The sequence below is a fragment of the Aquarana catesbeiana genome, linkage group LG07 (assembly GCF_042186555.1).
Source record: "Aquarana catesbeiana isolate 2022-GZ linkage group LG07, ASM4218655v1, whole genome shotgun sequence".
In the NCBI taxonomy this organism is placed as follows: Eukaryota; Metazoa; Chordata; class Amphibia; order Anura; family Ranidae; genus Aquarana; species Aquarana catesbeiana.
The window spans coordinates 67,139,557-67,164,652 of record NC_133330.1 but is presented as its reverse complement, the minus strand read 5'-3'; the positions used below and the strand labels follow the sequence as shown (position 1 = coordinate 67,164,652).

General features: G+C 41.4%; 1 protein-coding gene across 3 annotated transcripts in view; it reads left to right on the top strand.

Moving 5' to 3' along the window:
• Positions 1–25,096, top strand: part of CACNA2D3 (calcium voltage-gated channel auxiliary subunit alpha2delta 3) — a 1,508,837-nt gene that overhangs the window by 1,132,135 nt on the left and 351,606 nt on the right. For all 3 annotated transcript variants that reach the window (XM_073592282.1, XM_073592284.1, XM_073592285.1), the window contains one exon: positions 694–815. In XM_073592282.1, coding sequence (XP_073448383.1) covers positions 694–815 — 122 coding nt within the window. The remainder of the gene's footprint in view (positions 1–693; positions 816–25,096) is intronic.

Here is a 25,096-nt window from a genome sequence, read left to right as displayed (position 1 = left end):
GTGACCTTGTTCTGGTCAGATATGAACTGAAAGCAAAAACAATGTTATCTTTCTTGTGTAAACTACTAATTTCACCCCAAGGCATACGTGTTTGAAGTCTAGCCTTGGAAATAATCATGGCTCCCTCTATAGATACAGCACGGTGATTGAGCACTGTCACCCAGGGCTGCAAGTATGTTATTCACAGGATTAATAGGTAAAAAAAACGGGAAACTCATAAGATAAAGAAAACGAAAGTATCCACCACATCTAAGGACTGGTAATTGAGCACTATATTACATTTTTATGGTTTAGATATGCTTTAGGAAGACAGAAAAGCAAGCATGACAAGTACTTCAAATACTTTCAAACGCAATAAAAAATTATCTTCAAAGAAGAAATGATATAGAATCGATGTGTGTTCACACACATAGGTGATCCATAGGGACCTTGTCCAAATCATATAGAAAGCAAAGATTCCATAAAAAAAAAAAAAAAAAAAAAAAAAAAAAAAATATATATATATATATATATATATAAATATATATATATATATATATATATATATATATATATGAAATAAAAATATGAAATAAAACTCCATCTCCCTCCTTGCCACTTCATTAGATAATGTAAACATTCTGCGTATCATTGAAAGTGTTTACTTTATCCACATATGTAATGTGACTGTTATTTCTCCTATTATGTTTCAAGAGATTTCCTTACATCTGAGGACAGAGAGAGTATATACAATGCTGACCACTTTCCCTTGTGGTACCGCAGAGCAGCTGAGCAAATTCCTGGTAGCTTTGTCTACTCCATCCCTTTCAGTACAGGTCAGTATTACCGTGAATTGTCAACTTTCATCTCTTCTTTGTCTTGTGCAGTAAAGTAATATTAAATGCTGCCAGTTTTTTAGACTAGTACATTGTCATCAACCAAGAAAACATTCCCCCATACATGGTTTGGACCATATATGCTGTCAAGCAGTTACATTTTTAAATCTGCAATGCAGTCGCCTCCAGATTTCTCAGCGTAACTTACTTTTAGAATACTGAAGTGGTAAGGGGTTACCCCAAACGAAAAGGGGTTATATTGAGAAAATTTCTTTAGATATCATCCAGAATGGACATGTCCAACTGTTGAAGGAGATCGATCAGAGGACATATGAATGAATAGAGCATATTGAGGTTTAGGCAAGCTTCAACGAGCCTGTTGGGTAAGGCTATCTTTATAAGCGTTTGATCTAAATGCAACATCAAACAGAAATGAAGGAAGCCATCAACTGGAGACTCCTTGGTCTGAACTATAAGTATCATATCTGTTTTTATACGTCTTGCTGGCGGTTCCCCTCCTGGTCTAACCAGTCAGACACAGCTGCATGTATTTCAAAGAACAGGGTTTCACCACCTACTATGAAGTGTATTTTAGCTGGATACATCATTGAATATTTAAATTTGCATTGTTGCGAGCGGTGTCTGGACAAGATTATCTAGAGCCCAGGGGGGAAGTGATAAATTGCAAAATTTACAAAAATAAAATTGAGCAGTAATCTGCATGGTTACCCTCTAAAGATAAATCCCCCCTTCCTCCTAGTACAAATCCACGCCCTACTGAAATCCCCCTCCTGGCACAAATATTTGCCCCCCCATCCCCCCTAAGCTCAAATCTTTTCTCTTCCCATATGTCCCCAGCACAACCCCCCCTCCACCCCCCCCCAAAAAAAAACCCCAATAAACTTTCCACCTCCTAGCACAAAACCTTTAGCCCTTAAATTTCCCCTCCAAGCACAAATCCTCTCCACCACTCCACATCCCCTCCTCCTAGCACAAATCCCCCCCAAATTTCCCCTCCTAGGAAAAATACCCCCCCCCAATCACCCCTAATAGCACAAACCCCCCCCCGCCCCTGTACCCTTTCTAAAACAAACCCTCGAATTCCCCCGTCCTAGCACAAATCCTCTTTACCCATCCTCCCTCCCAACACAAATCCCCCCAAATCACTACTTCTAGCACACCTCCCCAAATTTCCCCTCCTAGGGGGAACAACTCATACCCTCTGCCACCTCCACCTAAATTCCCCCTCCCAGCACCATATCCCTCCATCCAATCTCCTCATCATGCCCTCCCACCTCACATAATACCACAGTGGCCAGGGAAAACACCCCTCCTGCCCACTCCCTGCCATGGTTGCAAGCATTTCTTAAGGCTCCATGCACACTAGCTTAAAAAAATGCTGCTCCTAGAGGACATTAGAAGCAACTAATGTTATCCTATGTATCTATGCACATTAGGTAGTCTAGGGGAGTTTTTTAAGGTCAGCATTTAGAGGCAGAAAAAAAACTCTTCTGTTTTGCATTTTTGAGAGCATTTTTCTGGCAGTAAAAAAATGCTAAACGCTTCTAAATGTTAGTACAAAAACACTCAAAATTAGTGTTTTTTCTACCGAGAGCACTGGCATTTTTTTAAGCTAGTGTGCATGGAGCCATACTTACAAAAATCTGGCTCTCCTTTCCTGGACTGTAGAGTAAAACTCGTGAAAGAGTATGATTTTTGAGCTATTGAGAATGAGGATCACCAGTGTCACAGGCCTTAGAAGGATTAAAGTGGAATTACACTTCATCTGAGCACCACAAATCAAAAATTATATTTAATTTTTTTTTAATATTCAAAGCAAACTCCCCATCCATCCATGTCACCATGCTCTATGTTGTCGAAAAATCACTTTGAAAAACACCCCCCCTAGCATTTCTGGCTGTGGCCATTTTGAGTAAGTGTAGATGATTCATGTTGCATTTACTTCCTGTAATTCATGTGCCCTTAGCTCAGGCAAGCAGACAGGTGAGGGTGTGCTTAGCTGAGAAAGCCCCTCCTCCCCTCCTCCCCTCCTCCCCTACTAAAGACTCCTGGGATATATGATGTAATTTTCCTAGGCATGGAAACCAGGCAGTAACTGAAGAAATGTAAAAAAAAAAAAAAGTTTAAAACAAGTAAATATGATATACTGTTCTATCCATTTTTTAATGCTAGCAGCATAAGGATTGAAAATAGCCCATGTTGATTGAGAGAGTGAAGTTCCTCTTTAAGTTCTTTGTCCTTGTATTTTGGTAAGCATATGGATCATGGATGGATGGCCGATTGCCAGGAGGAAGGGGTCTGGCGGGGACCTGGTGTACGTGTTCTACCACAGTAGTGAAAGATTATCTCTGCCTGTTGTGATAAGTAACCATTGCTGAGTGAATTTGGTCAGGTTAGCTCCCTCAAATCTTTGTGGAAACCCCACCACTCTCCCTCAGAGCAACCTCGCGGAGCTTTCTAAGAACAACAGCTTGCCATGGGACTGTTTTTGTGTTTACATACACAGTGTAGTAACGTATATTCAGCTCTAGTACCAGACAGAAATGTGCATACAAAGGAGGCCCCCATAGCACCCTGCAAGGGAATGGAGCCACCCTAATGCCAGAAAGTGGGGGCACACTAATTCTGTAGGAAACAATAATCTTACATGTTTTGCATACATTGTAAGCAATTTGTATCTATATATATGTAAGATAAATGTATACATTAATATTAAAATGGAGCTCCACTCAACTTAATTTTGAGTGTAGTGAGGAAGGGTTTGAGCCTCCTCTCGGTCTGTTATCCTCTATACAATCTCTCCTAATCCAGCCATGGCTGTCTCTGCTTTACAATCCCGGGATACTGCAGAGCTGCTAATCAAATATACTTAACCCTCTCAGAGTCTAACCATTCTCCAAGAAATACAGCCCCGAAGAAGGGGAATGCAATTCCCCTGAAACGCGTTGGCTCTACTTATATATTTTTATCTTCAATAAACTATAAAAATCATCAAGTGAGACTTTTATTGGATAGCGGGTGCTCCTCTCCACTCACCCAAGTCTTCCCTACAGTATCGCCCCACTGTTGTTGTCAGAAAGGCAGCAGCCCTAGACTCCAACAGAGTCTATCATCTACCACCTACAATTAGGATATAACCCATTGAAAGCAATTCCCTCTATACCCTCCACACAGTAATCTGCCGCTAGGCAGCCTGCAGTGGCACCAGTCCAATGCTGTCTTCCACCCAAACCTAATCCAGCCATTGGAGCTGGAGCTTCATTTAGTAGTCATTTAGGCCCTTATTTATTGGCAACGATATGTACAAAACACACAGGAACTGATTGAATAAAACTGGAGAGTGCAAAATCTGATGAAGCTCTGCATAGAAACCAGTCAGCTTCCAAGTTTTTTTTTCAAAGCTTAAAGGAAAAGTCCAGCCTGAGCTGGGCTCCTAAGAGTCACAGGAGTGTAATTAGTTTTGCACTCCTGTGACCAGTTTTCAGCAGAGATCTGTCTGAAGTCCACTCTCTGCTGACGTCACCAGGATCAGTCCAGACACCGCGTCATCCCGACTTCGGAAGTCTGGATCCGCCAGGTGCCTGGACTGATAGGCGTCTCAGCCTCTCAGTGGCTCGCTCCCCGCCCCTCCACAGCTCAGTGCTCCAATGAGCGTGTAGGAGCAGAGCAGGAGAGATGCTGACTGACAGGCAGCAGCTCTCCACTCGGGGAGGTGAGAGAACCGAGCCATCGGCGATGTTCAGTGGCTCGGTTCTCAGTGAAGAGGCGGCGGGGGGCAGATGCAGCATCAGACCGATGCTGCATCCAAATAGGTAAGTATAAATCTGGGATAAAAAAAAATCCCATACTTCTCTTTTAATTGAAAAAGCTGAGGTTAGAAGCTGATTGGCCATCATGCACAGCTGCACCAGATTTTGTACTCTCCAGTTTTAGTAAATCAACAAGGGAAAGGAGCCATGACCAGCGCTGGAGGCACCTGCTAATAAAGATACAAAGATACAAAGCAATAGTTCACGGGAAAAGGGAGAAGTATATTATGTAAAGTATTGCAGCAGCATTTGAAAAAGTGAAACAAATGATTTAACATTGTGTCAAGTGGATGTAAACTTTCTCAATCAACATTAACTAATTTAATCCTTATGCTGCTAGCCTTAGTAAATAGATAGGAATGTATATTATATTTAATTCTTTTAAACATTTTTTACATTTCTTCAGTTGCTTCCTGGTTTCTGGCCTAGGTTAAAATATTGTCATACACCCCATGAGTCTTCATGGGCATTTTCTTTTCTTTCATCTGGAGGAGGGGAGGAGGGGTTTTCTCAGATAAGCACACCCTCCTGCATGCATAGCGTTTTCAGTTTGTGGTGCTCAGATACAGTGAAGTTCCACTTTAAACAGACCAAAAGGGAGAAAATAAGTGACGTTCAATGTTAGGGCCCTTTCACAATGGTGCACTTTTGCCGCGCTAAAACACACCTTTCCAGTGCGGCAAAAGCGCATGAAAATTATTCCCCTTTAAATCCTATGTTACTGTTCACAAAAAGTTCAGAAAAGTCTTGCATGCTTCATCTTCATCTTGCGCTTGGCAAAAGTATACCAAAAACACACCTCTTATCGATGTCTTTAACCTCTTCCCGCCCGCTGGCCGTCAAATGACGGCGGGGCGGCACGGCTCTCATTGTGGGTGGATGTCTTATGATGGTCCTCCAGAACGACCGCTCTTGCGCGCCTGTGGGGGCATGCATCACGGCGATCGTTGTTGCGGTGTGTCAGTCTGACACACCGTTACACCGATCTCAGTAAAGAGCCTCTGACTGAGGCTCTTTACCACGTGATCAGCCGCGTCCAAGCACCGCTGATCATGATATAAACAGAAAGAGCCGTTGATTGGGTTATCCTCACTCGCGTCTGACAGACGCGAGTAGAGAAGAGCTGATCGGCTGCTCTCCTGACAGGGGGGGTCTGTGCTGATTGTTTACCAGCGCAGCCCCCCCTCGGATGCCCACCCAGGACCACCAGGATGCCACCAGGACCACCAGGGATGCCACCACACTGGACCTCCAGGTATGTCACCCTAGACCACCAGGAAAATGCCAATCAGTGCCCAGGCAGCTGCCAATCAGTGCCCATCCCCAATGCCTGCCAGTGCCATCAGTGATGCTTACCAATGCCATCTATCATTGCCGCATATCAGTGCCCATCAGTGCCACGTATCAGTGCCCAGCAGTGTCCAGCAGTGCCGCCTATCAGTGCTCAGTAGTGCCACCTATCAGTGCCACCCATAAGTACCCATCAGTGCAGCCTTTCAGTACCCACCAGTGCCACCCATGAGTGCCCATCAGTGCCGCCTATCAATACCCATCAGTGCTGCATATCAGTGCCACCCATCAGTGCCACCTACTATTGCCCATCAATGCCGCTTGTCAGTGCCCATCATCAGTGCCCATCAGTGCCCATTAGTGCCACCTCATTGGTGCCATCTCATTGGTGCCGCCTTATCAGTGCCCATCAGTGAAGGAAATAACTTACTTATTTACAAAATTTTATAACAGAAACAAAAGAAAAACTTTTTTTTTTTTTTTTATTTTAGGTCTTATTTATTTGTTTAGCAAAAAATAACCGCAGAGGTCATCAAATACCACCAAAAGAAAGTTCTATTTGTGGGAACAAAATGATAAAAATTCTGTTTGGGTACAGTGTAGCACGGCCGCGCAATTGTCATTTAAACAGAGACAGCGCTGAAAGCTGAAAATTGGCTTGGGCAGGAAGGGGGTGTAAGTGTCCTGTATTGAAGTAGATAGGGAACACACTAAACGTGCATTAAAAACACACCCACATTGCGTTTTTGGTCTGTTCTTTGAGTCACAAGTCCAAGTTTTACAGGTGCATTCTGGGGGAGAGGAATCCAGAAATGCACCAAAAACGCATTGAAAACATCTTAAAAACGCAATATGCATTTTTGCTAAGCACATGCTGCGTTTTTAAGTGCACCAGTGTGAAAGGGCTCTTAGGGTTTATGACCTCCAAGGGAAGGCGGAGCATTTATAAAACTCATTGCACAGGTACTTCTATGGTGCTGTAGCCAATTTCAGCTGAAACAAAACTTTCCCAATCTGACAGACAGTTATTTTCAGCAAATAAGGTACAGAACCAACTGTACTGAGCTCATTATTCAAGATTCCAAGCTCAACTTGACAAAATGCAACCCAGCCATTCCAGAGTTATATTTTCAGCTTGATTGCACATCACTAGAACATCATCTTGTTTGTTTCAATTGCTTTCAGATGTAACTTTTTTCTTTTTTTTCTTGAAAGATTTATTTCCAACGTTTAAACTTGTCTCTCTGGTTTTATTCCGACATCAGGTTAGGGGAGGTAATAACAATCTGAATTTCAAATCTTCCACATTTGTTTAGTCCATTTATGAATGTTTTCCAAGTTAATTCCCAACCAGAGGGAGAGCACTTTGCAGCAGACAAGTTATTGACTTCTTTGCCATATTTCCTCGGGGTGTCAAATCCACATTTGTTTTATTGTCTAATTGACTCATTCTGCTGAGAAACATTTCTGAAATCCCACACAACATGGGATCATCATTAGTGGCAGATGTATTAATCTTGCCATTGTTGTCTGACTGAAGGGCTCCAGCCTACATCGGGAGACCAGTAATGTTATTACAGTGGTGAGGCGGATATTAGTGGGATTGTCCGTATTGTATCTCTTTCACTTGGACTCTAGACATTATTGTTGAGCTCTAAGGGTGCTACGTGTGATGAACTAAAACCTCCTTTTCTGTCGACCATAAAATATGGATTTCAGGTCATATTTTTGAGCAACAAATTATTAAAATGCATTTTTATTACAAGAAAAATAATGTTTCCCCTAACACGTTCTCATATTCGTTTGCTCCATGTGTCTTTTATCTGGTTCTCCATCCTCCCACTTCCTTCTTATAATCTCTTCGAATGTCTACAGCTGGAGTGGTCTGCCGGACTGCTACTCATCTTCTACCACAAGTTCACGGCAAAACTTCCATCTCATTTCTGTACAGTGTTCACACATAACGCAGAATATCCCTTCTAGGCACCATCTGTGTGAATGTATGGGAAAATATAGTATATTCCCAGTAGGTACACATAGTGGGGTCGATTTGCTAAAAGGCATAGAGCAGGTTCAGTTTGAAAATTAATTATCACTTAGCTTAGTGAATGAGATGAAGTTGCGTTCACTTTAACCACTTGCCTACTGGGCACTTTCACCCCCTTCCCGCCCAGGCCAATTTTCAGCTTTCAGCGCTGTCATACTTTGAATGACTATTGCACGGTCATGCAGCACTGTACTCATATGACATTTTTAATATTTTTTTTCACACAAACAGAGCTTTCTTTTGGTGGTATTTAATCACCACTGGGTTTTCTTATTTTTTGTTAAACAAACGAAAAACGACCGAAAATTTTGAAAAAAAAAAAAGTTTTTTCATAGTTTGTTATAAAATTTTCCAAACAGGTAATTTTTCTCCTATATTAATGTTCACTGAGGTGGGACTGATGGGCACTGATGAAACGCACTGGTGGGCACTGATCAGGAGGCACTGATGAGGCTGCACTGATAGGTGGCACTGATGGGCACTGATAGGCACTGTTAGGCAGCACTGATAGGCAGTACTGATAGATGACACTGATAGACACTGTTAGGCACTGGTAGGCGGCATTGATAGGTGACACTGATGATAAGGCACTGATGGGCACTGATTGGCAGCACTGATGGGCACTGATAGGTGGTACTGGTGGGCACTGGTAGATGGCACTAGTGGGCACTGATTAGCAGCACTTGTGGGCAAATGTTGGGTCTGATGTCCCTTTAGCAAAAGCCAGTTATCGGCTTTATTCTTTTCTTCTCACACTGTTAGCGCGAGGGAAAAAAAAGCCGATAACCAGCTTCTGTTTACATTGTGTGATCAGCTGTCATTGGCTGATAGTTGTTCACATGGTAAAGGGCCACTTTGATTGGTGGAATTTTATCGGTGACGGGAGAGGTGCCCTCCTGCCGCTCCCCGGTGGTCTCCGCCGCTTACTGGAGTCTTCGGTAGTGATGGAGACGATCGGGTCCTTTCCTCTCCGAGGCTGGATGTCGAGTGAGGGAATGATGGTCCCCACTTGGCTCCATACCATTGGATGACGGAAGCCACGTCAAACGTCACTTCCACTCAATGGTCTTAACCACTTGCCGACCAGCCGCCATTATTATAACGCGGCAGGCCGGCTCTCCTGTGCAAATCACCGTAGCTATACGGCGGCTCACGCAGGAGCGATAGCGAGCACGCTCCCACAGCACGCCGCAGAAGCGTGCCAGTTGGTCGGGCGGACTTGATGTTTGCCAGCGACCTGCGATCGCCTATTACAGAGGCAGAACAGGGAACTGCCTTTGTAAACAAGGCGATTCCCCGTTCTGACAGGTGACATGACAGGGATCTACTGTTCCCAGTGATCGGGAACAGTGATCTCTGTCATGTCCCTGGCAGCCCATCCCCCCTACAGTTAGAACACACCTAGGGAACACATTTAACCCCTTTCATTGCCCCCTAGTGTTAGCCCCTTCCCTGCCAGTGACATTTACACAGTAATCAGTGGCTATTTATAGCACTGATCGCTGTATAAATGTCAATGACCTCAAAAAGTGTCAAAAGTGTCCACTGCAATCCATGTCGCACTCCCACTAAAAATCGCAGATCTCCGCCATTACTAGTAAAACAAATAAAAATAATCAAAATGCCATAATTCTATCCCCTATTTTGTAGACGCTATAACTTTTGTGCAAACCAATCAATATACGCTTATTGTGATTTTTTTTACCAAAAATATGTAGAAGAATACATATCGGCCTAAACTGATGAATACATTTTTTTATATATTTTTTTTGGGATATGTATTATAGCAAAAAGTAAAAAAAAAAAAATGTCTTCAAAATGTTTGACTCTTTGTTTATAGTGCAAAAAATAAAAACCGGAGAGGTGATCAAATACCACCAAAAGAAAGCTCTATTTGTGGGAAAAAAAGGATGTCAATTTTGTTTGGGTACAACGTCGCACAACCGTTCAATTGTCAGTTAAATTGACACAGTGCCGTATCGCACAAAATGGCCTGCTCATTAAGGGGGTAAATCCTTCCGGGGCTGAAGTGGTTAAAGGGGAAATTTTTTTTTATTGAATTTTTCATTTAAGTGTAAATGTGAGATCTGAGGTCTTTTTGACCCCAGATCGCACATTAAAGAGGTCCTATCTTGCTTTTTTTCCATTACAAGGGATGTTTACATTCCTTGTAATAGGAGTAAAAGTGACCCCATTTTTTTTTTAATGGACAGTGTAAAAATAAAAAATAAAATAAATAAGGAAAAAAATGTAAAGCGCCCTGTGCTGCCGAGCTCGCGCGCAGAAGCAATTGTATATCTAAGTCGCGCCCGCATATGAAAACGGTGTTCAAACCACACATGTGAAGTATCGCCGCAATAGTTAGAATGAGAGCAATAATTCTAGCAAAAGAACTCCTCTGTAACTCAAAACTGGCAACCTGTAGATTTTTTTAAACGTCGTCTACGGAAATTTTTAAGCGTCAAAGTTTGTCGCCATTCCACGAGCGGGTGCAATTTTGAAGTGTGACATGTTAGGTATCAATTTACTGGTATCTTTCACAATATAAAAAAAAAAATTGGGCTAACTTTACTGTTTTCTTATTTTGTATTTTTTTCCCCAAAAAATTGCGTTTGTAAGACCGCTGCGCAAATACGGTGGGACATAAAGTATTGCAACGACCGCCATTTTATTCTCTAGGGTGTCTGAAATGTGTATATATATATATATATATATATATATATATATATATATATATATATATATAATGTTTGTGGATTCTAGTGCCCCGTACACACGGTCGGACTTTCCGACGGAATATGTGCGATCGGAGCTTGTTGTCGGAAATTCCGACCGTGTGTAGGCTCCATCGGACTTTTTCCATCGGAATTTCCGACACACAAAGTTTGAGAGCAGGCTATAAAATTTTCCGACAACAAAATCCGATCCTTTAAATTCCGATCGTGTGTAGACAAATCCAACGGACAAAGTGCCACGCATGCTCAGAATAAATTAAGAGACGAAAACTATTGGCTACTGCCCCGTTTATAGTCCCGACGTACGTGTTTTACGTCACTGCGTTCAGAACGATCAGATTTTCCGATAACTTTGTGTGACCATGTGTATGCAAGACAAGTTTGAGCCAACATCCATCGGAAAAAATCCATGGATTTTGTTGTCGGAATGTCCAATCAATGTCCGACCGTGTGTACAGGGCATAGGTAATTTTCTAGCAAAAAAAAAAATATTTTAACTTGTAAACAACAGATCTCAAAAAGAGGCTCAGTCCTTAAGTAGTTAAAGGATAAGTTCACTTTAAAAAAAAAAAATCTTTTTGCAGGTAAAAAAAATGTGCATTTATTTTTATTTTTTCTATTGGGAGCCTGGAAAGCGCTGCACCCACGATCAGCATATTGTGGGTGCAATGCAGAGCTTTTGCAGGCTCTCTGTGTAAGCTTATCCTACGGCCAAGCAGTTACACACTAACAGGAAACATCAGTGAACTACCACAGTGCTCAACAATGCTGTGGTGGTTCATTGAGTACTACAAGCCGACAGCCGGACCTTGTAGTTTTCTATTCACGGATCTCTGAATGAATGACGTGGCAGGGTGGATAGAGCCCCGTACAACCACGTTCTTTGCAGAGTGTGACACAGAGCAGGGGGGAGAAGATCCCCCATCGCCTGTCACAATGGGGAGCCAGTGGAATTGTAACGTGTTATACCCTGAATATGGGTGTAACATGTAACATGTTACAAAAAGTGAACTTATCCTTTGAAAGCTTTATTTTGTGCAAGAAAAATTTAAAAGGCGTTTAACAGGTGGTGAAGAAGTGCTATGTCTCCTCCTCAGTGACTGTTTTAACCCCTAAAAACCTGCACCGCTGTGAATTGCACATGGTTGCAGGGCGGTTGCAGAGTGGCCCGATTTGTTTGAATGGGTTTTGTTCAGCACATTGGTTGTACTTTACTGCCTTTGCAGCAGTGGCTTAAAAATGCAGCTCAGCTGTGTGCTTTCACCACCCCCCCTAACCACAAGTGTGAACCTACCCTCAGAGAAGTAGACAGCATATATTCCTTTAGTAAAGCAACAAATGAGTCACTATTATAAAGTGTACCTGAAATTTTTTTTGATGTGGCTTTCATATTTTACTTGCTTGCAATCCTCTATGTTTATGTTGCTAATTTATATACAGAGCTTTGGATTCCCCCTCTAGTTGATATATTTATGCAGACAGTATAATCAGAATCCTTGATGAACAGTTGCTATACAGTAAATAAAAGTATAACTAAATGTTAAGCATTTTTTTTTAGTTGTGGATAAAGTGAAGATGGATTGGAACACCTACTAGATTTTTATTGCTGGCTGTGCCCCTGTTAGGGCGGCATTAACTTTGAAAGTGAAAGTAAAAGAAAATACCAAATTCTTGGTCGTCCCCAGAAAAGTAACAGAGGGAAAATCATCCAATCGGGACATTAGTTCCGGTGACCTGAGGGACCCCAAGGAATTTCCTTAATTTGCCGGGATTTCCTCTCACTTCCTATTTTGGCTGTGGGGCAGGACGTGAATGGAAATCTCCACAATGAGTCACAGCTGATGAAAAAAATTGAGCCGGTTCACATATCTCAAATGCGGTTCCAGTGAGAATTTGCACAGGAGCGCTGTGCGTCTTTTGGGCCGTTTCAGGTCAGAATCCAGCCCAAAATTCGGGCTGAAATAGGACCTGAAATGGTGAACCAGGATGCACAAGACCCCTGCTGTGAGCCCATCGGCATTAGGTGTGAACCCAGCCTAAAGTGATACCAAAGTCTTCTTATTTCTTGTTTAAAAATAATAAACATGTTATACTTACCTGCTCTCTGAGTCCCGGTTTACACTTCTGCGCTCTGTTAGATTGGATGTGATTCGCACCGCACTGCAGTGTAAATCACATGCGATGTCCGTGCGATGTGATTTCAGCCATACAGATAGTATGGCTGATATTGCATCGCATTTGGACCAAACTCACACAGGAACATTTTTTTGGTCTGCAGCAGAATGAACACCCATGCGATCCGATTCATGTCTTAACTGTCAGTTCGCAGTGCGATATGCAAGCTGATATGGGGGTGTTATTAATATTGTATTGACACTCCCAGCAGTTTGCATATGGCAGTATGAACTGCCGCGTGAGTCTGGTGCGATGTGAGAATCCGCAGTGGATTCGCAGCGTTCCCACATCCCACAAGTGTGAACCCAGCCTGATCCTCCTCTTCTCAGGTCCCTCGCCAGCGCTCCTGGCCCCTCTCTCCTGCCAAGTGCCTCCATAGCAAGCAGCTTGCTATGGGGGCACCCAAGCCAAGCTGCTGCTCTGTGTGTCCATTGAGACATAGAGACATGGCTTGGCCCCACCCCCTCTCTCTCCTCACTCCTCATTGGCTCACTGACTTTGATTGATAGCAGTGGGAGCCAATGGCACCCACTCAGCCAATCAGGAGGGATAGTCATTGACAGCCGAGTCTCTCATGCAACATCGCTGGATTGAGAGGCGGATTGCTGCACACATAAGGTTTTTTATCTTAATGCATAGAATGCATTAAAATAAAAAACCTTCTGCCTTTGGAACCACTTTAAGCCAATCTAATTTGGGATTCTACAGAAAAGGTCATCTATGTTCCCGTGTATACTGATCCTCTGTAAGGTAAGTATCGGATCCTGAGAATTCATGATTTTGCTCCAAAAAACTGAAGAATATCTGCTATGTCAGTTGTTATTAATAGGACACATACAAAGTGAGAAAAGTGACACATTTACATCAGCATATTGTGTCCTTGTTGTCCTCTGTCACCTATCATATAGGAGAGACAGTTAAGAGGTATAGTGCCAATTGGCATTACAAAAGAGAAAACACTGAGCCACTGGACACTGAATGGATCAGCTGTCCCCACTGTCATCAGTTTAAAGCAGTGAAGCCTCAGAGAAAATCTCAATAATCTTGGATCCACAGTCATACATTCATAACGAATGCTAAGATCAATGCATACAAACATTTATTAGTTTACTAAAGTATTTCTCAAACTCATCCAAAATACCTACATGAAACCTGTTTTTAAGTTGTGCTGCTACAGATAATCTAAAAATGTTAACGATCCTTAAAGTGGGAATGCATACTTTGTAAGCTAGGATATGTAAGAGTATTAATGTGGGAAGGAAAGAGCAAAGGGTTAATGTCATATGTTTGGTGATTCCTAATAGCATCGGACGTAAGACTGAGGCTAAAAGTGTTGTCACTAGGGATGAGCTGGATGTACAGTACTTGGGTTCAGTTCCAGGAAGGTGCGCAAACCACTACTAAAGTTTAGGTGCTGAATTTGAACCTTTCTGAAGTCAATTAGTGCCAAATCTTAAAAAAAAGTAATGACCATTTTCTAGACTAATAGGCAAGCCAAATAAATGGCACAGGGGCCGGACATTTTCTTGGGGGCATGTACCAAAGAAAGACAAAAAGTTTTGAAATTCCATTTGGTGGAGACATAGAAAAGTGATAGCAGAAAAAAGATTCACACCTATGCATTATTGAATGCATTTTCAGTTTTGCAGAAACACACTACAGTCCATTCAACATGGTTTCCAATGGGTCACACTCACATCTGTGCATTTTATGGAAAGGACCAAGGACCAGCAGGTTGTGTTTTTGGTTCCATAGACTTCAATGGATCAAAAATGTGTAATGAAGAACGTAAAATGCACCCGAAATATGCATCAACTGCAACCTGCTTAGGTGTGAACCAGGCCTAAATGGTCCATTGAGTCTGCCCTAGTATCTCTATGACCTATTTGCCTGAGGCTAAAATTAGGCCTTATGCAGTCATAATATCAGAGAACGCTCCTCCAAAATAATTGTCTATTTAAAATAATTTCAAGGGTTTACTGACCACCAGATTGAGACTGGAGATACCTTATCGTAATGGAATCAACCCCAGAAGTAACAATGTCCCCCACTTGGGAGCTCACAAATAGAGCTTAGCCAATTACCCAGTAAGGTGGGGGAACCTCACTTGAGAACAGCGTTCTCTTATATTATGACTGCACAAGGTCTAATTTGAGCCTCAGGCAAATATGTCATAGAGATACTATATCTTTATTCACTATTCGGGATCCCTCCACATTTCCAGATATTTAAAATTGAGTTTTGGTTTACCCTTCTGTATGTTCTTTTGGCCCCCATGGAACTAACTTTCATGCCTCTGCTCTAACAGACTAGCCAGATAATTTTTTGGCTACCTTGGGAGGTGGTTTCTCGCCAGCCCAACTTTGGGAGTTGGACATCATTGGTCATCTTGCATTATTGGGTCTCCTTTTGGAGACTCTTGTCCCTTTCCCCTGGAACGGTTCCTGCCAGGTGTCTGTCTTTTCGAGTTTAATCAGTAGCACCTACCCAATCTCTCCTGAGGAAACATATCTTTGCGAAATGCGTTGAAAAGAATGCATGGAGGAGTTCATGGACCTGACTTTTTGACAACTATTCATACTTTTTTGTATATCGATGGACTGTAACACGGTTTACATTGGATCCATGCCTCCATGGTTGTAATTGGGTATCTGTTGAACTACGGATGTTGTAGTGTTTTTATTATGTGTGGTCTTTTAATAATATTTGTAATAAAGAATGATTTTGTTCTTACATGTACTGCCTCATGTTGTGCCCACAAAGTCCGATATTCTTTGAGAAAGTCTAGCTCACTTTCTCAATCCTTTTTTCATGTTTGAATTCACTTACTGTTGACTGACTCACTACTTTTGCTGGAAATCTGTTCCAAACATTAACTACCCTTTCAGTAAAGTAATAACCTTTCTAAAACTACAGTTGAACTTTCTCTTTGAACCTTCCTGTTAGTTTGAAGATACCGCCTCCCCCTACAAATGAGTAAGGGGTACATGGTAGCCCTACTCATTCATAAAAAATGTACACAGTACATAAAGACACCATACTTTTTGACAATTCCTTTAAGAATTAAAAAAACATAGTAGTCCCATCATTTACGTTATCAAATGATGCAGATCCACATAAATTAATAAAAAAAAACAATAAAGCAAATCCATCACAAATCATGTTGTCCAGAGATAGAGATCCATGCCATTCCCTGCGAATAATTCCTACCAGAAGAAAAATACCACTGACTAACGGACACTTCTGATCCCACTGCTGACTAGCATCTCCCCTCTAAAAGTAAACAAAGGGGTGGGCCCTTCCAGGTGATGTCATTGACCAAATATGGCCACAGCCATGTTTGGCCAATGTCATTGCCCAAATATGACCATGTGGCCATATTTGGTCAGTGATGTCACTCTATACCCACCAGTTTGATTACATGACTGGGGATTTACCTTAGATTGTAAGCTCCTTGAAAACAGGGATTGATGTGAATGTACAATATATATGTAAAGTGCTGCGTAAATTGATGGCGCTATATAAGTACCTAAAATAAATAATTAAATACATTTGAAATTAAAAGCAGAATTAGTAAGTTCATCTATAAACAGCTCCTACTTTGTGTTTACATGAGAGATTATAAGGCTGTCGTAATTTTTGTTTATCTAGCGTAGACAGCAAATTCAGTGTTTCTGCTGTGTATTTTGAGGAATATTTGCCCCATGGTACCTGCAGCTCACAAAAGTGAGTACACCCCTCCCATTTTTGTAAATATCTTTTCATATCTTTTCATGTGACAACACTGAAGAAATGACACTTTGCTACAATGTAAATTATTGAGTGTACAGCTTGTATAACAGTGTAAATTTGCTGTCCCATCAAAATAACTCAACACGCAAACATTAATGTCTAAACCGCTGGCAACAAAAGTGAGTATACCCCTAAGTGAAAATGTCTAAATTGGGCCCAATTAGCCATTTTCCCTCCCCTGTGTCATGTTACTCGTTAGTGTTACAAGGTCTCAGGTGTAAATGGGGAGCAGGTGTGTTAAATTTGGTGTTATTGCTCTCACTCTCTCATACTGGTCACTGGAAGTTCAGCATGGTACCTCATGGCAAAGAACTCTCTGAGGAGATGAAAAAAATAATTGTTGCTCTGCATAAAGATGGCCTAGGCTATAAGAGGTTTGCCAAGATCCTAAAACTAAGCTACAGCAAGGTGGCCAAGACCCGACAGCAATTTAACAGGACAGGTTCCACTCAGAACAGGCCTCGCCATGGTCGACCAAAGAAGTTGAGTGCACATGCTCAGCATCATATCCAGATCTAGACATATGAGTGCTGTCAGCATTGCTGAAGAGGTTGAAGGAGTGGGGGGTCAGCCTGTCAGTGCTCAGACCATATGCCACATACTGCATCAAATTAGTGTGCATGGCTATCATCCCAGAAGGAAGCCTCTTCTAAAGATGATGCAACAAACAATTTGCTGAAGACAAGCAGACTAAGGACATGGATTACTGGAACCATGTCCTGTGGTCTGATGAGACCAAGATAAACTTATTTGGTTCAGATGGTGTCAAGCGTGTTCAGAGGCAACCAGGTGAGGAGTACAAAGGCAATTGTGTCTTGCCTACAGTCAAGCATGGTTTTGGGCGTGTCATGGTCTGGGGCTGCATGAGTGCTGTCGGCACTGGGGAGCTATAGTTCATTGAGGAAACCATGAATGCCAACATGTACTGTGACATACTGAAGCAGAGCATGATCCCCTCCCTGTAGAGACTGGGCCGCAGGGCAGTATTCCAACAGGATAACAACCCCAAACACACCTCCAAGATGACCACTGCCTTGCTAAAGAAGCTGAGGGTAAAGGTGATGGACTGGCCAAGCATCTCTCCAGACTTAAACCCTATTGAGCATTTGTGGGACATCCTCAAGGAGGTGGAGGAGCGAGGAGCGCAAGGAGGTGGAGGAGTGCAAGGTTTCTAACATCCACCAGCTGATGTGATATTGTTATGGAGGAGTGGAAGAGGACTCCAGTGGCAACCTGTGAAGCTCTGGTAAACTCCATGCCCAAGAGGGTTAAGGCGGTACTGGAAAATAATGGTGGCCATACAAAATATTGACACTTTGGGCCCAATTTGGACATTTTCACTTAGGGGTGTACTCACTTTTGTTGCCAGCGGTTTAGACATTAATGGCTGTGTGTTGAGTTATTTTGAGGGGACAGCAAATGTACACTGTTATACAAGCTGTACACTCACTACTTTACATTGTAGCAAAGTGTCATTTCTTCAGTGTTGTTACATGAAAAGATATAATAAAATATTTACAAAAATGGAAGGGGTGTACTCACTTTTGTGAGATACTGTATGCCTATTACTTATGTCTTCCATGTGAGTTGTATTATTTTACTCTACTATTAAATGCTTAACAGTCTACACACGGAGCCGTCTGTATCTTATTTCTTTTATCAATGACAGCATCCATGTTTCTGCCATGCCAGTTTTTTTTGTCTTTTACTTAAACTGCAGTTTAACTTTTGGTTCCCTTTTTTATTGCTTTCAGAAATATTTTAATATAACATATTATAGTATAAGATACTTGTCAATGGGCTCCTAAGAAACAGGATATTAGATTACTTTAGTAACCATCCTCAGGGACATTTTCATGTCTCTTGATCATATTATCAACTTTTCCATTAACCTCTCTACTAGATACAGTACTATTATGGAAGGCTGGAAGGCAGAGACTCAGCCCAGGCCTAACTTCCTATGAATCTGTATTGTATTGTTCTGAATTATAAAATTGGAAAGAATAGCATGCACCAAGAAAAAAAATAACACACCACTATGCTTGCTTTCATAGAAATAAATTAAGAGCATAACTATCCCATGTGAAAAGCATCCTGAGTCAGGCCTTTGTGCTCAGTGTATCTCATCACTAATACAACATGTTCATTATAATGGAAATTTATGCAATTCATTGACTACTCTTGGCTTGTTCACTACTGCTGGAACACTTGGGTCTGGTGGACAAGACAGTGAGACTCTTGGTTGAAACGCTACAGTGCAAGTTGAAATTGGACAGAGAGGCTGGATTAATTCCCAATAACTGACATAAAATGTAGATTTGTTTTAAAATTATTTCAGAATTTTTTTGGGTATGGGCCACGGAGGCCCTGGCCAGCAGTAATGAAACTCATTCAGAGATTCTCCCGTCAACTGGCTGGAATTTAGTGCTACCCGTTGACCTGAAATTAAATTAAAGGACAACTTTCAGACATGACGACATTGTTGGGATAATAATTTATAACTTCTCATGGTGTTTGGAGAGGAAAAGGAGAGAATGCAAACTACAAGTTGAGAAAAAATATTTCTCACTAGAAAGACAAAGGAATCAACCCTCAGAGTACAGTAAAAAACTCCCTTTCATAAAAGTTGAATAAATATTGTATTAAGAGATTTTAGAGAATTGTATTAGCAGGCTAGACCTCAAAGCATGTCATGATATCAGCTGCTACACTTTTACTACTTGGTGTTTTTTCCTACCTTGTGTTGGAAAAAGCAGACATTTGATTTTTTTAATCATTCCTGTTCCAGTTTCTTTATTCTGTAAGAGTCATGTGAGAAATAGGATCAACACGATTGTCCAAATTGCTCTTTGTCTTGCATACACCTAGTTTTTTTTCTCAGGTTAGTTGGGGGACATATTTCTCTCAGCCTTTTCTGAGTCTGGCCTGGACCTCCTCCTAGTCATGGTCATGCCTGAAACACCTCCTAAAGGAATATCTTCCGTGTACCTGTATACAATATCAAACTTTATTCGTCACCTGTCAGTAGGTCTACTTTATCCTTACGTTCTCAGAAGTGCAGGCTCAAGCCTCAGGCTCAAGTGCATCCCAAGGTTGTCTTTCTTTAGCTGATCTAAATACTTTGTTCTTTCTCAGCTATAGAGATTGAATGGAATTTGAGATTAAGACCACTGCGATAAGCTGAAACAATTTCTTGTAGTTTGTGTATTAATTTGTGCATTCTTCTTACTTCTTAATTTTCTGTTAGTTTAATCATTTCCATTGAGCTTATTCTAATTAGGGTCAGATAGTATCAGACTGAGAAGGTTAACTTGGGCTTCATGTTGCTAAAGCAGAGTTGTAAACAATTTTTCTGAAAGTTTAGAGGTGTTTACTGACCAGGGCTTCTTTTCTCAGAAAATAGGTGCAGGAACTCAACCATGCCCACTACACACACATACCTGCCAAATGGCATCAAATAGTAACTCTTCCCTCTGCAAACAACCCCCTCCCTCCACTGCCCTCATCTTTTCCCACCTCCTTAAAAGCTCCACCATCTACCACGTGCCTTATGTTTGTTGCAATATTAAGCTGAAGCACCCATCCGGCTGTAGTACCTCCCAGCATACTATACTATACTACAGTCACTTACAAGGGAGATCATGCAGTAGGAGCATCAACTACTGGTCACCAGGGAAAAATGGAAACCACAGAGGTTGCAGCCTACCACGCGCCCTCTCCGGCTCATGACTGCACTTAACCCTGGGCACCTGTTCTGTATCTCCCTTGTCCCTGTCCAGCACTCAGTGGGATCTGCGCAGGAGATCTGACCTGTGGGAGCTACTGGGAGATAAGCTATCACTTGTAAACGCAGAAGCTGGACTTCTGCATTACCAAGTAAAGGTGGTGAGCAGGGAGCAGAAGACCTAAGCCAGAGGTGGTGGAACTGAGTTCCCCCTAGGTCCTGCTGAAAAAAAACCCTGTTACTGACTATCAGTAATATTAAAAAAAAAAAAAAAAAAAAAAAACTATCAGGGAGATATAATGTTGCCTTGTTTGTAGTTATCATGACAAACCCGGGAGCCAGGGATGGGGATGATGTATGAAGATAAAACTCCAAAGTCCATGTGCAAAGTGTTATAAAAGGCTGTGACAAATTGTCATGTTTATCCATGATCCTAAAACTGAGAAGCAAAATTGGGTGACTATAGGACCTACGGAGGGGGAATTGATATAATAAAACTGAAATGTAAATGACCTTACTTGATCAGATGGATATGGTGCTGATATCAAATTATGCCCTTGATACATCCAATGGGAAACTTGTTGCTGGAGAAAAGGGGATAAGTAAGCAGGTAAAATGCGTTTTCCATTACGTCTTTTATCCATCACTGATGATCTACCTCTGGATAAGTAAATGCATTTTAAAGCACAATGCAATAGCTACCAAGCATCTCTACCAACATCTGCATTATTTTATCTTAGATGAGCTTCTTTGAGGAAAACCTGTCTGTTACTATTTATAACTGTTTGACTGCACAGAGCTTATGTGTACAGTGCTCATGCAATAACTGTGGCCTGACTCAAGAACCTCTATCAGGTTCATATTGCTGTGAGATTTGGAATTAGGAGGTGCTGGATCCAAATGTAGATTATTCACAGGCATAAACTGTGCTGTGGTATACAAAAATTTTGTTTGCCAGTATACGAATATGAAAAGATAAAAAAGAACAGCAGTCCACAATCTGGAAGTAGTATATTAACAGATTTATTGTGCTAAAAAGACAAATGACAACTCACATTGTGGCAGGTAAAATCAGGCTCATCAAATAGTAAGGGCTTCCGATGGACAGTGTCAAAACAAGAGAGAACCTCAGACCAAGATAGGAGTACTGGGTGGATGGATACACCTGCAGGACCACGAGAACACACCAGGGGGCACCAAACTAAGTGCAGCATTAATGGTACTGAGAAATACTTGTAAATTAGTAACTCACATGGGAAAAAGAGATAGCACTTTTGTATGTAATCCATGAGCGGTCGGCTCATGCATCTGGGATGGGGAGCCTCTTCTTACAACTTGCAGATTGGAAAGTCCAGACATCAGGCTGGATGACAGCTTAGATCAGGAAGTGGAAACCAGCAAGATGGCGGAGAGCTTTTTGTGGGATGCAGAGCAGAACGGAAGTGATGTCATCTGGATGCGAATCCGGGGGGGGGGGGGGATCTATGCATTTAAAGGCGCCCAAGCCTCTTTCTCAAACTAAGAACATGTTCACAACATACATTTTCATGTAATAACATCAGCATTGTAATAGCAATACAAACAACAGTTATCTTTTGACAATCCAATATAAGATTACTTGATAAATTTGCTTTCAACACAAGCCATGAAACACGCGAAGATAGAGGTGGTCATTACGGACAGGGTAGCAAAGTTTGAAGCCCTTTGGATACTTTGGGTAACTCACTATCTCCCACCAAATTTTGATGAGTCCTTATTGCTTCCGTAATTACCAACTCCTCTATGTCCCATTAGGGACACGTTTCAGTCCTCCTTCTTCTGTTGGTTCCTGGGGTTCCCCTCCCTTCCTTTTCCCCTCTAATTCCTATCTTTTTTTTTCTTCTTCCCCTTCCTGTGCCCTTCCACACCATTCCTTTTTTTTTTCTTTTCCGCCCCTCTTCCTATTCCTTTTCCTTCTCTCTCTTCCTCCCCTTTCTCAGCTTTATTTTCCTTTTCTGTTTGATTTTTCCTCTCTTCCTCTCTTTTTCCTCTCTTCTTTGAGGTAGGCATTTGTCGATGCTGCCTATATGAGTGATGGCCTATTGGCTCAACTATTTAATTTCCCTACCATATAGATGCACTATTCCTTAGTAGGTGGGCAAAGCCTATTCCCCCTTTTTTTAATTCTCTGACTACTGAGGCTTTGAGCACAACGAGTGCTAGCTCCACCGTTGACTCATTGCTTAAAGCCTCTCTCATCGTACCTTCTATTCATTCCTGTTACATTTCTTCTTAACCATTTGTGTATTGATTACTTATTACACACTTGTATCCATGTCTTTTACATACAAATTTAAGATATCTTTGTTTGTGTTGTATATGCAATCTCCATTTCAATGGAACGTGATTGTGATCTTGGCTGGATGGCTCCCATTGTAAAATGTACCTGTTTTCTAGTCCAATTGTGGTCCCCTATTTGGTCATTTGTGTTTCTTTTTTTAAATAAAACATTTAAAAAGGAAAATGTTCCTTTCATGTTGTCAGTGTTGCCTTTCTGCTTGCCACCTCTTTCCTGTATTCCCTGCATGCTTTTCAGCTTCTGCTGTTTACTTACAATTTTTAAGGTCTACATATTGAGAGATTTTAGAGAATGGTATTAGCAGGCTAGACCTCAAAGCATGTCATGATATCAGCTTCTACACTTTTACTACTTGGTATTTTTTCCTACCTTGTGTTTGAGAAAATCAGACATTTGATTTTTTTATCATTCCTGTTCCAGTTTCTTTCTGTAAGAGTCATGTGAGAAATATGATCAACACAATTGTCCAGATTGCTCTCTGTCTTGCATACACCTAGTTTTTTTTCTCAGGTTAGTTGGGGAACATGTAAAATAAATCAGTCATGTAAATAATCTTATCAGTCTGTGTTAATGTTTAAGAAAACTTCTATATGTAGTTTATAATTATCATTGTACATGGGGCCACCATTTTTGGTCATTACATACACAGGTACCACTTCCTGCTTTGAAGTGCTGCACAATGATTGTGCTTTGTTGCTCCTTCTCACAATGTAAGTCTATGAGTAGGCTGACCTTTTGAAAACAAACTACTCCCTGTGTGGTGATATGTTATCTCAACAACTGTTAGGAAATAAAGTTGAGCAATTATATGTACTTTTAATGCAACATCAAAATATGGGGGAGCAAGCTTGTACAACTGAGCAATTTCTTTATGGTAAGAACTGAAAGAAAAGAGGTACTACTTGACAATACACTGTAGCTACTCTTTTCCTGTTCCTGAGTACTAGCAAAGCTCAGTCTGACTTTATTACCCATTTATGTAAGGTCTGTTTTAAAGTAGAACTATAGGTAAAACTTTTTTTTTCAATTTAAATAGAGTAACGGAGTGTTATAATCCCTGTCAGTTTTTGTTTTTTGCCATCTGTGTCCCATTGGGCAGATTTACCTTCACTTCCTGTCCCATAGCAAAAACAGGAAGTGAGAGTAAATCCCTGCAAATTAAGGGGGTCCCTTGGGGCCCCGAGGTCACCAGAACCAGGGTTCCCATTGCAAGATTTCCATTCTCTTACTTTTCTGGGGATAACCCAAGCTTTGGAGTTTTCCTTTACTTTCACTTTCAATGATAACAGTAAACATGGCAAATTGAGAATGTGAATCTCCTTAATGGATTAATATTATAATATAAGTTTTGCCTTTAGTTACCGTATATACTCGATTATAAGCCGACACAAATATAAGCCAAGGCACCTAATTTTACCACAAAAAAAATGGGAAAACTTATTGACTCGAGTATAAGCCGAGGGTGAGAAATGCAGCAGCTACTGTAAGTGGAAAAGAGGGTCAACAATGCCCATCTGCATGCCTCACTGTGCCATCTGCATGCCTCATGTACCTGATCTCCAGAACACCGGCGCTGTGACATGCAGTCAGTCTAGTCAGCAGCCGTCCTCATCCGTGACTGATCCACTGATTCAGTTTCCCAGCAGTGAGTCAGTGTACCGCCTATCACGGACGAGGACGAGGAGAAGGCGGGGCTTTGGTACACTGGACGGCCGCCGACTAGACTGCACGTCACAGCGCCGGGAGATCAGGCACATGAGGCTACAGATGGGCACAGTGACTCGAGTATAAGCCGAGGGGGCTTTTTCAGCACAAAAAAATGTGCTGAAAAACTCGGCTTATACTAAGGTATATACGGTATATTTTACGGAGACCTATTTTTATTTCTATGACCTATAAATAGCTTTCTCACATATTTAATATTGTAGTAAAACACTATATGCTTTCTTTTCTCATATAACAGCACATTTTTTTTTTGTTTTATGTGCTGACTTCATATTGGACACTTATGTCTTATCTCATTGCCATAAATCAGGCTTGTCCACAGGGATCAGCATTTCTTAAGACCATTATTCTAAAAAGTAATGTTTCAATATAAAAAATTGTTCAGTAATTTGCAACTGTTAATGGGCTGGGCTTGCAATTATCCAGCATCTGGTGAACTGAAGTGCAGGTTCCTGGATCTCATCTTGGAGAACCGCATCATAGAAGTCCCAGAATTCAATGTTCTAATTTCAATAAACTTTTGAAATTACAGCCAAGATATCTCTGCTTGAGAATGTCCAGATTATCGAGAGGACGGTGTTGTTAAATAGATATAATGTTTTCATAATTTGGCTAAGCAGACTAT